Here is a 14871-nt window from a genome sequence, read left to right as displayed (position 1 = left end):
TTAATCAATTGTAAATTTTGGACTGATAAAAGCGTGTGGTAAAATGTTGATTGCTGTTGCATAATACACGCTGTGTAGTTTTGCTGATTTGATAATTTTCGTATACACATTTTTTGGTGCATTTTATGCGGTGGACACAATTTGAAGTCATATTTTGGTTGTTTCCATATTAAATATTGTATTGGTCAGTCAGTTTTTTTTTTCTTTTCTTTTCTTTTTTACAAAGAGTGGATAGTAATGCGTAGTGCAAGTGTGTCATTCAGTTCTCAGCAATTTATTTGTTTTAGTTGGGTAATCTCTCTCTCTCTCTCTCTCTCTCTCTCTCTCTCTCTCTCTCTCTCCCGTATATTTGTGTGTCTTCAACTAGACTAATAACTTTTGCATGTCCTTATTTTTCTTATCTTAGATATATTTGGTCCATATAAAAGCTTCATGCTTAATGGACTTGGGCTGTACTACTAATGTTTATAACACTTTTCTTTTTTTATTGTAACAAAGGCCAATGAAGATATCAATATCAATATCATATGAAAAAGAAAATCATTCTTAGAAACAGGATCTATTTGTGGTTTTCATGGAAGTTATTATCATAATTTTATATTTACACAGTTACTTTCGTTTGACGTCAATATTGAAAATACACTTTTCTAGTCAATTAAGAAAATTCATTAAGGGCAATTTATTTGTTCAAGCATGTTTTTCAAACCCACTCTTAGAAGATTGAACAACGTTCTCTCTCTCTCTCTCTCTCTCTCTCTCTCTCTCTCTCTCTCTCAAGATAACCTACTTTTTCACTACTCAATAAAACTTTGGGCCCATCGGTTGTAAATGGTCTGTGAAATTACATTCATTGCGAGTGGTGGAAAATTTATAATAGAAAAAAAATGGTCGTATATTAGGAGAAAGATATTTACAGGTTTAATGTGAGTGTGTAACTGCAAGTGTGTGAAGTAGGGAAGGGATTGTTCATTCATGGAAACGTCATTATTATTAACATTATTATTTTTATTATTATTATTATTATCATTATTGTTGTTGTTGTTGTTGTTGTTGTTGTTGTTATGTTTGTTGATATTAAGTTTAATATTGATTTTTTATTAGCCTTTAGATTTTTTATAGATATATTTATAAATATTCTTGACTTACTTACTGGTGGATCTTTTCGAGTCTGTTTGATTCTTCTTTTACGACGCAATGTTTTATTTTTTTATTGGATCTTAAGTTAAAGAATCACTTTTAGAGAAGGAATCGTGAAAATTGCTTTATCGGGTATTGTTATATCGTCAAAATACTGTATTGATTCTAAATGTTGGTTCACATAATTTTTTCAATATTTGTGTGCTTTTGTGTGTGTGTATATATATATATATATGTGTGTGTGTGTGTATGTATATGTGTTTATACTATATATATATATATATATATACATATATATAGATATATATAGATATATATATGTATATATAGATATATATATATACATATATATAGGTATACATATATATAGATATATATGTATATATATAGATATATATATATAGATATATATATAGATATATATATATATATATAGATATATATATATATATATATATATATTTATATATATATATATATATGTGTGTGTGTGTGTGTGTGTGTGCGTAACTAAATACAAATCAATGAAATTAATATTTTCAACTACTCTTTTATGTAAACCTCCTTTGACTTACCAATTTCTGTTTCTTTTCAGGCGTGGGCAGCAGTCAGGAAAATGGCCACCAGAGTGGGTCCATGCGGAGGTCATTCTCCAAATCCGCCTCTGACCTCATCCATCGCACAAGATCCGTGTCTGGAGAAAGGTCAGTATTGGTCATGGGATTTAAAGTCATTGTTCTTTTACATTAGATATATTTTTTTATCTTTTTTTTTTGAGGTACAGTTGGATGCAGGAATTTCTGGCGCATATCGTTCTGAGGATTTGCATTCTGCACAGGAACTCGCCGCGCAGTAAGGTTGTGACGTGGTGCACTTCCTCGGAATGTTGTACCAGTAATTCCTGTGTCCAACTGTACTTGTGTTTACATTGCAACCGCTATATCAAACATCTGTTTGAAATTCATACGTCACCTGTATTGAGGCTTTAAAATGGAAATCACTTGTGAAATTGTAGGTATATATATATATATATATATATATCACCTTAATGTGAGGTATTTGTTTTAAAGATAACGATTGTTTTCCTTTCCATATATATGTGTATATATAATGTGTGTATATGTATCATCCTTATCATCATAATTATCATCATCATCATCATCATCATCAACCGTTGCTAATCCACTGAAGAACAAAGGCTTCAGCCATGTCCTTCTACTACGTCTGTTTATGATCTTTCTCTGTCATTTAACGCCTGTAAACTTCCTAGTTCATCGATCCATCGTCTTTTCTTCCTGCCCCTGCCTCTTTTAAAATCTCTAGGGACCCATTCTGTTATTCTCAATGTCCATTTTGGTCTGTCATTCGCATTATATGTCCTGCCCATGTCCATTTTGTTTTCTTACATGATAGAATATCCTCTACTTTAATTTCTTCTCGTATGGTTTTAAAAAATCTTGTTTTTATCATATTTGTTCCTGTCTTTCCCTTCTTCCATCTTGTGGTTTACTCTTTTCTGTTGTCCATTTCATTTTTAGGAAACTTTCCAGATGTATTTGTACCGGTCTTCTTTTGACAAACTTTTTACAATTTATTGATATATTATTTTATTCATTTATGTATTATTTATTTGCCTTAGGAATTCATGTTGCTCCTTTCGGAAAGGAGCTTCTACGAATCTTTTTGAGTCAGATTTAGCAGAGGATCCCCTTTATATAATAGAGAGCAAGTGTCTGGATATATATATATATATATATATATATATATTTATATATATATATATATTTCTGTTCACGTACAGTGACTTTGCCAGGCGTATAATTAATCGGTTTCTCCATGTCCTTCATGTAAGGGGCAAGGGAGTAGTCATACCATGGTGAGAGGGGTTATAGTTAGAAAAGGTGAAGGAGTGGGAGGTCTTGAGTCTATGTTTGTGCATACCTAATCCTAGATATTTGGGTGTTACTGACTGGTTGCATACACTAGTACCTTCATAAAATGCAACATTTTTATTTTCGAATTCATTTGATTTACATAACCAGGCATCACTTCTTGCTTACCTTGTGTTATATATTCGTTACTCTAACATCCAGCATTGTAAAATATTAAAAATAGGCCATGTTTTTATGTTAATTTTTTAAGTTAATTTTCTCAAATATTCAAAATAGGCCAAGTTTTTAAGTTAATTATCTCAAATTCTAAAATACGCCAAGTTTTTATGTTCATTTTTCTCCCGGAATTTTGGGTTATATATTCCATTGATTCTTCAACTTCGTCACCTCTTGCGTAATCTCATTAAACGCACTTTTGAAGACCCAAAGAACTTGCGTTCTCATCTTACTTTTCTGCCAAGCATTCATTTCACCCCACCCATCCCCCCAGGGAAGGGGGGAGGGGGGGGGTATACATGTCCACTTCAATATCCTCATTAGACTGCATGAACTTTTTTAAGAATCCGTAACACGACGTGTTAAGTACTTGGAATTATGAAATATTTTGTTCGTTGGTCAGAGGAGTTAGCGTCTCTCTCTCTCTCTCTCTCTCTCTCTCTCTCTCTCTCTCTCTATGCAATTCATCGTTTTGATAATTGTGATTGCTTGGCCAAGCACTCCCGCTTGTGTCTAAATTCATGGGTACGATTTACAAGGAATTCATTTAAAAAGAAAAAAAAAAGGACAGAATTTATGAGTCGGTGTTTTTTTAAAACTAAACTTTGAGAAACTCCTTTCGAAAATCGGTATGTATGTTTCATGAAGCAATATTTTATCCAGCTGGAGCGGAGATCTGAATAATTGCTTGCTGGGAAATTAGTGAGCAAATTGGACCCGAGTACTTAGCATAGCGTATTTGTATGAATTTTATAGTAAAACTGGACAGTGAAATGTTTGTAGTGGTTGTTTTGCAGTTTTTGCTTTATTATTATTATTATTATTATTATTATTATTATTATTATTATTACTGTTACATCCGCCAATGAAATTGGAAGGAGGTTATGTTTAACCCCCCTTTTTGTGTGCTTGTGCTTGTGCGTGTTTGTTTGTGAACAACATTCTGGCCTCAATTTCAATCGTAAAGTGATGAAACTTACAGGGATTAACTGTTATGTAAAGCGCTGGAAATGATTATATTTTGGAAGGTCAATGTCAAAGGTCAACGTCACGGTTAAGCAAAATGTGCAATTCACGTAATCAACCAGACGTTTGGACATCGTTGTCACAGAGATTTCAAAATTGGTTCATATTTGATTGTATGAAAATCCATGTCAATTAATACATGTTAAGGTCAAAAGTCAAGGTTGAGCAAAAGGTCGAGAAATAAGCTTCCGCGGGGGAGCTTGGCGCTCTACTGAGTGCCCCTTTAATTATTTTTATTATTAGCTGTGCTACAACCCTGGTTGGAAATGCAGGATGTTACAATCCCAAGGAAAATAGCCCAGTGAGGAAAGGAAATAGTACAAAATTATTAATATAAGATATCTTCAAATCAGTAACAATGTGCAAGTGGGTGTCATATATAAACAATGGAGAGAATTATGGCGACCTATCATTCATTGTTTTTAATTTTAAGGTATGCGTTTTGCAAGTTTTGGTCCTCGAAATATAACTTCATGTAAATATAATTTTGAGCTGAGCACATTATTCATGGGTTTATGTATTACTTGCATAATTGTTTGCAAATATGAAATTTAATACTATTCTCAATTTTTTAGTCTATAACGTAAGAATTATGATTTGTGTAATTTTATTAAGGTCTGTTGTAAAGAATACTTGCATAACAATTGACTAAGAATTAAGTTTTTTTTTAATTCAAAACTGTAGCCAAATCTTAATATCATTTTCTATTTTTGTAATAATACAAATTCAGATGATGATTTTGATTTTAAATTGTAAGGTAATCTTCCATTTAACCAGTTATCCAATCGCATATATGAATCTTAATAGGATTCCTGCTCGCTCTCTCTCTCTCTCTCTCTCTCTCTCTCTCTCTCTCTCAACAGGATTCAATCTATTCTAATTCTGGCTACAACTGAGGCATAAATTCTCGTTGAACTGGTAATGTAATTGCTGATGTGTAGTTAGTGATGACCTTCAAAGAGACGTAATTTTACAATCATGCTAAATAGGGTAATTACATTATAATTGTGTCGTAATTATAATTGCGTGCGATGGAAATTTATTATGCTAAATTACGTTATTTGTCATTTTCATGTTAATTATATTCGTGTGGTATTGCTTGAATTGATATATTTTGAAGAAGTGTAAGTTTTGGTACGAATATCAGATGATGAGGAATAGAAATACTTAAGATTATCTTCAAATGAGTTGAAGATGACACGAAAGATAATGGCGGTTTTTCACCTCCGCTAATGAAGTTGGAAGGGGGCTATGTTTTCACCCTTGTTTGTGTGTGTGTATGTGTTCGTTTGTGAACAGCCTCCTGGCCACAATTTTGATCGTAGAGTAATTTAACTTTCGGTGGTTAACTTTTATGTAAAAATCTAGAACTTATTAAAATTTGGAAGGTCATTGTCAAAGTTCAAGGTCACGGTTAACCAAAATGTTTAGTTCACGTAATCAGCCATAGGTTTGGACATCCTTGTCACAGAGACTTTAAACTTAGTTCATATTTGTGTATGAAAATCCATGCCAATTAATTCATGTTAAGGTCAAAGATCGAGAAATAAGCTGCCGCGGCGGAGGTCAGCGCTCTACTGAGTGCCGCTCTAGTTTTTAATATTTTACATATAAAAGTTGAAAGTCCGAAGTCAAGGTGAAGTGAAGAAGTTACTCTGTATGTAGTATGAGGTTTAGGCATATGAAAGAAGAATTTCATCTAAATGAAAGGGTAACATTTCCTAGATTTACATATATATTTGCCATCAGCTGTTTCATCTCGAGCGCCCGGTAGATTTCATTTTCTTGATACATGTAGTTGTACCCTTGACCAAAAACGAATTTGCTTGAGCTCAGGGGAGTTCGACGTTGTCTTGTTCATTGCAACAGTCGTGTAGACAATATAGTAAACAATGCTGCATCTCTCTGTTGTGTTTTTTTTTTATTTAAAAACAAGTTATAGTGGACTTTTTTATACATTGCATTATCTTCCCTATATAATAAAGAGCTAGGATTTTGGTGTATATATAATATATATATATATATATATATAGGCCTATACATTTATATATGTGTATATATATATATATATATATATATTTATATATATGTATATGTATATATAATATATATATTATATATATGTATATTTATATATATATATTATATATATGTATATATACATGTATATATATACATATATATATATATATATATATATATTTATATATATATAATTTATATCTGTGCGTGTATATATGCACATGTATATGTATGTATATAATTTCTTTCCGATCACACTCAGATTTCCCCGTCCCTCGGTTAGGGGGAGAGAAGTAGTCATGCCCTTGTGATAAGGGTTGCGCGTATGCATATCTAAATGTGTTTAGCTGTCATTTTTGACGGGTCGTGTACACTAGTAAAACAATAAATGGTAGACAATGTTATGGAACAATAACATTGTTGTCATTAAACGTTTGATGTAGATTTTGCCTTGTTAATAACATTGATCTCAAAATGGCTATGTTGTTTTGTTTTGGATATTTTTTCAGCTTTTGGTTGCTGGTTGTAGGTTGCTTGTTGCTGGTTTCTTAATGCTGACGGCTGGTTGCTAGTTGCTAATGCAGCTAAACAATGTCCAAAGGTATTGATCAGTTTATTGCTAGAGTTTAATGGACTCCTACAAGTGCGAATAGTATAATTGTATTTATATAATAAGATCGTTTAGGTGATTTGGAAAGCTGAATAGCCTTATTCGGAGTTGTTGAAAGTTGATTAAATCAATATGTAGCGTGACGATGATGTAGTGTTTTGTGTTGTGTTTATTTTCTTTTGAAAATGTAAATTGAAATGTTTAATGAGATGAAAATTGTTAATTCTCATTGTGAAAATTATGCAGTAATGCATGTGTTTATTTCTTTAAAAAGAAATTTGCTTTTTAAGAAGAAAAACATTTATAAAGTTAAAGCGATTCTAGCAGGATATTTTTATATGTAAAATATTTTTTTTGACGAAATCCAGATCATTGCAATTTTTGCTGCTACAATTTCTTTGATTATTTATGAAGAAGGTTTGCTGATTATAGAACCATAGATAAAAAATAAGCCTAATTATAAAATAACTTAAATTTACAGATTTTGCCAATACAGATTAGTGAACCTGAATATCTATTTTCCTCAAAGTGACTCCCTCCTATTGAACCACCTTATGTCAGCTTTAAAGAAAAGTCCCATTGCTAAATCTCAATTTAAAATCCGAATGAAACAGATTTCTGGATATACTTCCAGACTAGGAATTGTTCAATGCCATATAATTTCAGTGACCCCGTCAATAATGTACCTTAATTCCAAATCAGTTCAGCTTGCGTTAATAATTTGCGAGGTCAAATATAACATCATGGCGATGACCATTACTCACAGGTACATGTTTTCTCTCTCTCTCTCTCTCTCTCTCTCTCTCTCTCTCTATATATATATATATATGTGTGTGTGTGTGTATATATATATATATATACACATATACATACATATGTATATATATATATATATATATACATATACATACATATGTGTGTATGTATATAATATTTAAACAAACACTTGCTCTTTATTATATAGGGGACATGTATGTTACGTATATAGATTTGTTCCTCCTAGATATAAGAAATGACTTTTCTTCAACCCACCAGCAAAGACCACAGTTTGTTCCACTGTGAAATCCACCAAGAGAAAAGCTGGATTATTCCATGTCTGTTCCCTCTCCTTCTGTCAAGCTGGGGGGAATTCACTCGTTTCTCAGTTTTATTTGATTTTTGTGACCATCCGTCTTTTTTACGAGGTTCGTCTGAGGTTTCCTAGATGGTTCAACTCTCTCTCTCTCTCTCTCTCTCTCTCTCTCTCTCTCTTGTTGTTGGAATTCCCATTCTGGGTTACAATGATTGTGTTATTCTTCTCTCTCTCTCTCTCTCTCTCTCTCTCTCTCGTTGCTGTTGGAATTCCCATTCTGGGTTACAATAATTGTGTTATTCTTCTCTCTCTCTCTCTCTCTCTCTCTCTCTCTCTCTCGTTGTTGTTGGAATACCCTTTCTGAGTTACGATATTTGTGTTATTTTGTATTCTCTCTCTCTCTCTCTCTCTCTCTCTCTCTCTCCGTTCTTCTTTGTCTTTCACAATCCACCCCTCGGTTCAACGGTTGTGTTTGGTGTCCTCTTTCATGTTTGTTGACATGAAAATGTTTTCTCTTTTGATACTGAAGGAATGTAACGTTTTGTTTTTGAAGGAAAAGATTGCACCTTCAATTTTGAGTTTATTCTGAACTTGATTAAATTTCCTGGTGTTATTCTTCCGTACTTTATTATTTTACGTTTACGTTAAGTGATCGAGTTTCTTCCCGTTCACTGGCTGGCTACTCATCCTTGACTAGAAAATTGAAAGGTACCTTTTCTTTTTAAATGACGAGTGATATATATTGGCGACACGTGTACACAGTTAAGCCTGTTAATAGATAGCTTAACCATCCTTTCTCAAACTGAATGTTGTTTTTTTTTTTTTTTTTTTTTTTTTTTTTTTTAGTGCCGAGTACGAAATAATTATTTTAGTCAAAACACTGAAGTGATTGAATATCATTTTAGTTCATTTTTTTTTTTATATAAATTTATAAGGTCTTCCGTATCGTATGGGGTTCTAATAGGCCTACTTGGTAAATAAATTAAAAAAAAATATATATAATTGTGACTCCCATTCCGAGATACTATAATTGTGTTCGTCATTCTCTCTCTCTCTCTCTCTCTCTCTCTCTCTCGTTGCTGTTGGAATACCCATTCGGAGATGATATAATTGTGTTATTCTCTCTCTCTCTCTCTCTCTCTCTCTCTCTCTCTCCCTCGTGTTGCTGTTGGAATACCCATTCGGAGATGATATAATTATGTTATTCTCTCTCTCTCTCTCTCTCTCTCTCTCCCTCTCTCTCTCTCTCTCTCGTTGCCGTTAATGATATAGTTGTGTTATTCTCTCTCTCTCTCTCTCTCTCTCTCTCTCTCTCGTTGCTGCTTTAATACAGAACAGAGTTAGCGATAGCATTAAAATGTATCTTGCTCGCGTAGCTTTGAAAACCTTTCGTAAATATTTACTAGGAAAATATGAAACGAGATGTGAATAAACCAAAAGCTACAGTACACGAATTTTTTTTTTTTAATGAATTTTGCTAGAAATTTTAATAGAGAGAACATTTTCAAAGCTTCATGTTTTGGCTGATGTAGGCATCATTATAATTTACCTCTTCCGGTTTTAATGGGTCATGTTTACTGCAATATATTGCAGAGATTTTGAGGTCCGCTTCTGCATGTAAAACTTTTGGTTTAAATTTAATTTTTTTACAAAAAACAGTGTAATTTTCATGTGCCGTATATCCTGAACTGACTATGTAATAATGAACTCTGGGTTTAGTGCAACATTGGTAAGTTAATTAGATTAACTTGTAAAATTAATTTAATTGATAAATAATTATTAAAAATCATGATGAACACAATTTATCATCAGATATGGTTTATGAGAAAAATGGCAGGCATTTTAATTTTTCGTGTGCCACATCTCTTGGACAGGCTATGTATTAATTAACTCTTGGTGCACTGCAATATTGGGGAGTTAATTAACTGTACTTTTATAATCAAATCAACTGAAAATAAAATTCTTAACCATCAATATGAACACAATTATCAGGTAAGGTTTATGAAAAGAATGGCAGGCAGTTTAATTTTTCATTTGCCATATCTCTATGACAGGCTATGCAATAATTAACTTTTGGGTGATTGTAACATTGGCAAGTCAATTAAATGGGCTTTCAAAATTAATTTAACTGAAAATAAAATTCTTAAATATCATGATGAACACTGTATAGTAGCAGGTGTGGTTTATGAGAAGAATGGCAGGCGTAGTAAAGAATACCGAGTTGATAAAAGTGTTATGATTCAAATGGTCTGGGCACGTGTTGAAGATGGATGATGGGGAGGGAGATAAGGGAGCTTGGGAGGAACCAGTTGGGGGGGAGGAGATCGAGGAGGAGGCAGAAAAATAGATGGCAAGATACGATGAAGGATGACATGGAGAGAAGAGGGATGGCGGAACAGGATAACTTTGATAGAAGGTGTACCAACCGTGTGTCACACGATCGTACATAATTCATTTTGTATATATTATGCTTGTATCTTCGCTCTTCCCTCGCACTAAAAAGAACCAGAATAAACATGTCTGCGTTTCTCTTATGTAACATTGTCTGTCTCTCGAACATGTAATTTCCTGTTGCCTTGAGGTTTTGTATATAAAGGAGAGTGTTCTATAATAAATTAACTCAGTTGCTTTCACACTGCCTTTGAGTTCACAACCTTCTCTCGCTCGTCACAAAGGTAATGGGCAGGCCGCATCAGGCAACCGACCCTTTGATGTAGGGGTAACGGTGGGAAACATAATGAAGAACACAATATGGGTTGGCTGCAGGAAAAGCAAACAGGTTGATCCATTTGTTTTATGTCTCTTCTCTTTCAAGAGTTTTGGAACTTTTTTTTTTTTTTTCTCTTGAGGACGGTTTGTCAAAACGGATAACATACAATAGCAACTTTATTAAATTTTACCTCATTAAAATAGTAGAATATCAAGAGTTCGTCAGTGATAATTGCATTTTGGTAGTAGTTATTATTGTATTTTATATAGTTATGGTAATTTTATTAATGGGTTTTATAGCATTTATGAATTACAACATTACTATTGTTTGCATATAATATTTTGTTAATATTTTTCATCACCTTTTTTGTCTTTGATTCTTGTTAAGTTTAAACATTCGCATGTTTTCCTTAGGTTGTTAGTTTTTGGAGTCTGGGAATTGTGATTTTCTGATTAGGGTTGTAGCTTGGATTATAATGATAATTTTGATGATGATAATACTCTTGCTTAGATGTAAGTTTTCTTTAGTTATTTTTTTTTTATATAATACATTAGTTCTGAAAACTTAGTTTTACTGATATTTTCAAAGGCAAGAATGTGGATGGTCTTTGCCCATTGATTTATTTTTCTGTTATAGATTTGTAATATTTTTTCCTGATACGTTGTTTGAAATTTCTCTTTGTTATTTCAATTGAAATTAGAAATAGTTGGTAGGGTTGTAATTATCGCGAAAATTGGGAGCTGCAAATTGTTTGGTGTAAGTGTTTTGAGTTATAGAATTATATTATTCTTCAATAACCCTTCATTTATAAATATTCTTTTTGTTAATTCAATTGATATCAGAAATAGTAGGTAGGGTTGCAATTATTGCGAAAATTGTGAGCTGCAAATTGTTTAGCGTGTGTGTTTTGAGTTATAGAATTTTGTTAATCTTTAATAACCCTTCATATTTGAAATTTCTTTTTGTTATTCAAATTGATATGGGAAATGGTTGGTAGGGTTGCAATTATCGCGAAAATTGGAAACGGCAAATTGTTTGGTGTATGTTTTAAGTTATATAATTATATTAATTTTTCGTGTTACGTCGTGTTTGAAATTTCTTTTTGTTATTTTAATTGATATCAGAAATAGTTGGAAGGGTTGTAATTTTCGCGAAAATTGGGGGCTGCAAATTGTTTGGTGTTTGTGTTTTGAGTTATAGAATTATATATATCTTTCATTACCCTTCATATTTGAAATTTCTTTTCGTTATATCAATATCAAAAATAGTTGTAGGGTTGTAGTTATCGCGAAAATTGGAAACCGCAAAATGTTTGATGTGTGTGTTATCGATATTGCTGACGAAGCAGATATCGGTTCTCATTCCGATTCATAATTTTGGTAATCTCTTGATTGAATTTCTTCGAGTTGCCATGTCATGATTTTTTTTGAAGAAAATTGTTGAGGAGTAAAATTTCTTTAAGTGACTTGTGTATTTCATAATGGACGTATAACGAAAACTTGTTAAAATCTCATATTTTGTAAATTGTTGTTTAAATATATTGCCCTTACTTTCTAGTGTGTGATGTATTTCAGCTTTTCTTATGATGTTTAGGTTATATTGAAATTTTATCCACCCCCACAGAAACATATATATATATATATATATATATACATATACATATACATATACATACAGTATATATTCCTGGTCACGCTCAACTCTCCCCATTCTTCGGATGGGGGGGGGGCGGAGGGAATAGTCATACCCTGGTGAAATCGGGGTGCGTGTGTGCATATCTTAGAATTTAACCTTAATTGTTGACGGGTCGCGTACACTAGCATAACAATAAAGAAAATGTTATTGAGGACGGTGAAATAGTTTAAAATTAGTATTACATTTTTATACTAAATCAAGCTAAATGTGAAACAATGGAGGAATAAATTAATAGTTTGTAAGTATTTTTTGGTTTTTTATAAGCGAACAAGTTCAAGACTTGTCTGGTATGAAAAGCTCCGGGAACAAAAAAACTCGAAGGCCATTATTTCCTTGACACTATAACCTTCCTCTCTCAGAAAAGGTTCTTCAGTCTTCTTTGAAGTGAGATTCAAACTTTTTTTGGTATCCTCTTTTTGGTCTTGAAGTTTTCCTAAGGTTAGACTCGTTAAGGCTATTTTTTACACTGAAGATATCTTGTTTTAATTAAGTTAATGTTTTTAAGATATTTTATTTGAATGGTTCATTACTTTTCATATTGTTTATTTATTTCCTTATTTACTTTCCTCGCTGGGCTATTTTTTCCCTGTTGGAGCTTATAGCCTCTTGCTTTTCCATGTAGGGATGTAGCTTAGGTAGTAATAATAATAATAATAATAATAAAAATATTAATGATGATAATAATAATAATAATAATGATAGTTAAGCTACTTATTACAATAATGATAATAATAATAATAATAATAATAATAATAATAATAATAATAATAATGATAATAATAATAATAATTAGTTTTTATTCTTAATGACGTCCATTATTGATGGTCGAGAGGAAAAAGACAGGGAACCTTATTTTTTCATAATGTTGATTTATATGTATTCCTCATATTTCGTTTTACAAATATATAAATACGAATTTTGACATTATATTGAGGGTAGAAGAGACACTTTAGCTACGGTAAGCAACTCTTCTAGGAGGACGACACTTGGGTAGTGCCATAGGCTCTGTACCATGGTCTTCCCCTGTCTTGGGTTAGAGTTCTCTTGCTTGAGGGTACACTCGGGCACACTATTCTATTCAGTTTCTCTCTCTCTCTCTCTCTCTCTCTCTCTCTCTCTCTCTCTTTCCTTTGTAAGTGACGGATGAGATGGCTAAGTATATCCTGGAAGGTTTGCAGCATTTTCTAAGTTAAGAAAGTTATAAGAAAAGTTACAGCTTCGGGAGAACGAGTTAATCGGCCATAAATTTGATAAAGGCGTAATAAATGGAAACCTTGAAAAGGGAGGAATTGATGGTATTATTGATGGAAGACCATTTGGAAGTGTACCAGAAAGCGATAGAAGGAAAGGGTTGAAAGACCCGGAGGAATAGAGGGAGAAAGAAAGTCTATTTTTAGGGTTGTGGTGGCCGATGTAGTAACGTCCCTGACTGGTGAACGCCACACTGGGTTTCGATTCCCGGTCAAAATCCTCAGTTCTTTTGGTCGCTGTAACCTCACCATCATTGTAAGTTAAGGAAGGGGGGTTTAGGGGAGCCTATAAGGTCTATCTGCTGAGTCATTAGCAGTCATTGGTCATAGCTTGAGTGGAGGGGGGCTTGGGCGCTGATCATATGTAAGTATGGTCAGTCTCTAGGGCATTGTCCTGCTTGATAGGGCAATGTCACTGTCCCTTGCCTCTGCCATTCATGAGAGGCCTTTATGGAAGTGAAAATTGGATTAGTTGAAAGAACTAATTATTTTAACATTGCGTATGCTTAAGGAATATCATACATATTGTTTAAATCCTAGTTGTAATTGATATCAAGGCTACAACTATAGCTAGTAGTAGTTCTGTATACCATAAGATTTTAGTTATTTTATTGATTCATTTTAATGGCTTATATAAAGCATTAACCAAAATCATCAACTCAGTCTGTACTTGTTCGTACTTAGGATACCATTTATTTTTTTCATTTAGTGAGTTGAAATATTACTGTACCATTACCGTGTGCTGTCTGACCTGCACTGTTAAAAAAAAAAAAAAAAAAAACTAATTATAATCGGAAATTCTCCGTGAAAATATCACTCAACGTTGAGGTTTGTATAGATTTATATAGGTGATATTTATTTGAATGTTGTTACTGTTCTTAAAATATTTTATTTTTCCTTGTTTCCTTTCCTCACTGGGCTATTTTCCCTGTTGGAGCCCTTGGACTTATAACATCTTGCTTTTCGAACTAGGGTTATAGCTTAGCAAGTAATAATGATAATAATAATAATAATAATAATAATAATAATAATAGTAATAATAATAACAATAATAGTAATATTAATAATCATAAAAATAATAATAATAATTATGATGATGATGATCCTCCTCCTCCTCTTCCTCCTCCTCCTCCTCCTCCCTTTGCTCCTCCTCCTCCTCCTCCTCTAGAGGTCGAAGGTCAAATAGGATTTTGTGTTTCAGAAACACATCCAGTCTGATTATCATCAGAACTGGGATTGTC

The 14871-nt window shown here is 32.7% G+C and overlaps 1 protein-coding gene across 1 annotated transcript in view; it reads left to right on the top strand.

The window, feature by feature from the left end:
- The window catches only part of Mctp (multiple C2 domain and transmembrane region protein), a 487710-nt gene that overhangs the window by 260781 nt on the left and 212058 nt on the right, over positions 1 to 14871 (top strand). The window contains 1 exon segment of the mRNA XM_068352315.1: positions 1733 to 1841. Within this exon segment, the coding sequence (XP_068208416.1) occupies positions 1733 to 1841 (109 nt within the window).

This window comes from Palaemon carinicauda, chromosome 2 (genome assembly GCF_036898095.1).
Source record: "Palaemon carinicauda isolate YSFRI2023 chromosome 2, ASM3689809v2, whole genome shotgun sequence".
Taxonomy (NCBI): Eukaryota; Metazoa; Arthropoda; class Malacostraca; order Decapoda; family Palaemonidae; genus Palaemon; species Palaemon carinicauda.
The sequence above is the reverse complement of the archived record's forward strand: the minus strand, read 5'-3'. Positions and strand labels throughout refer to the sequence as shown.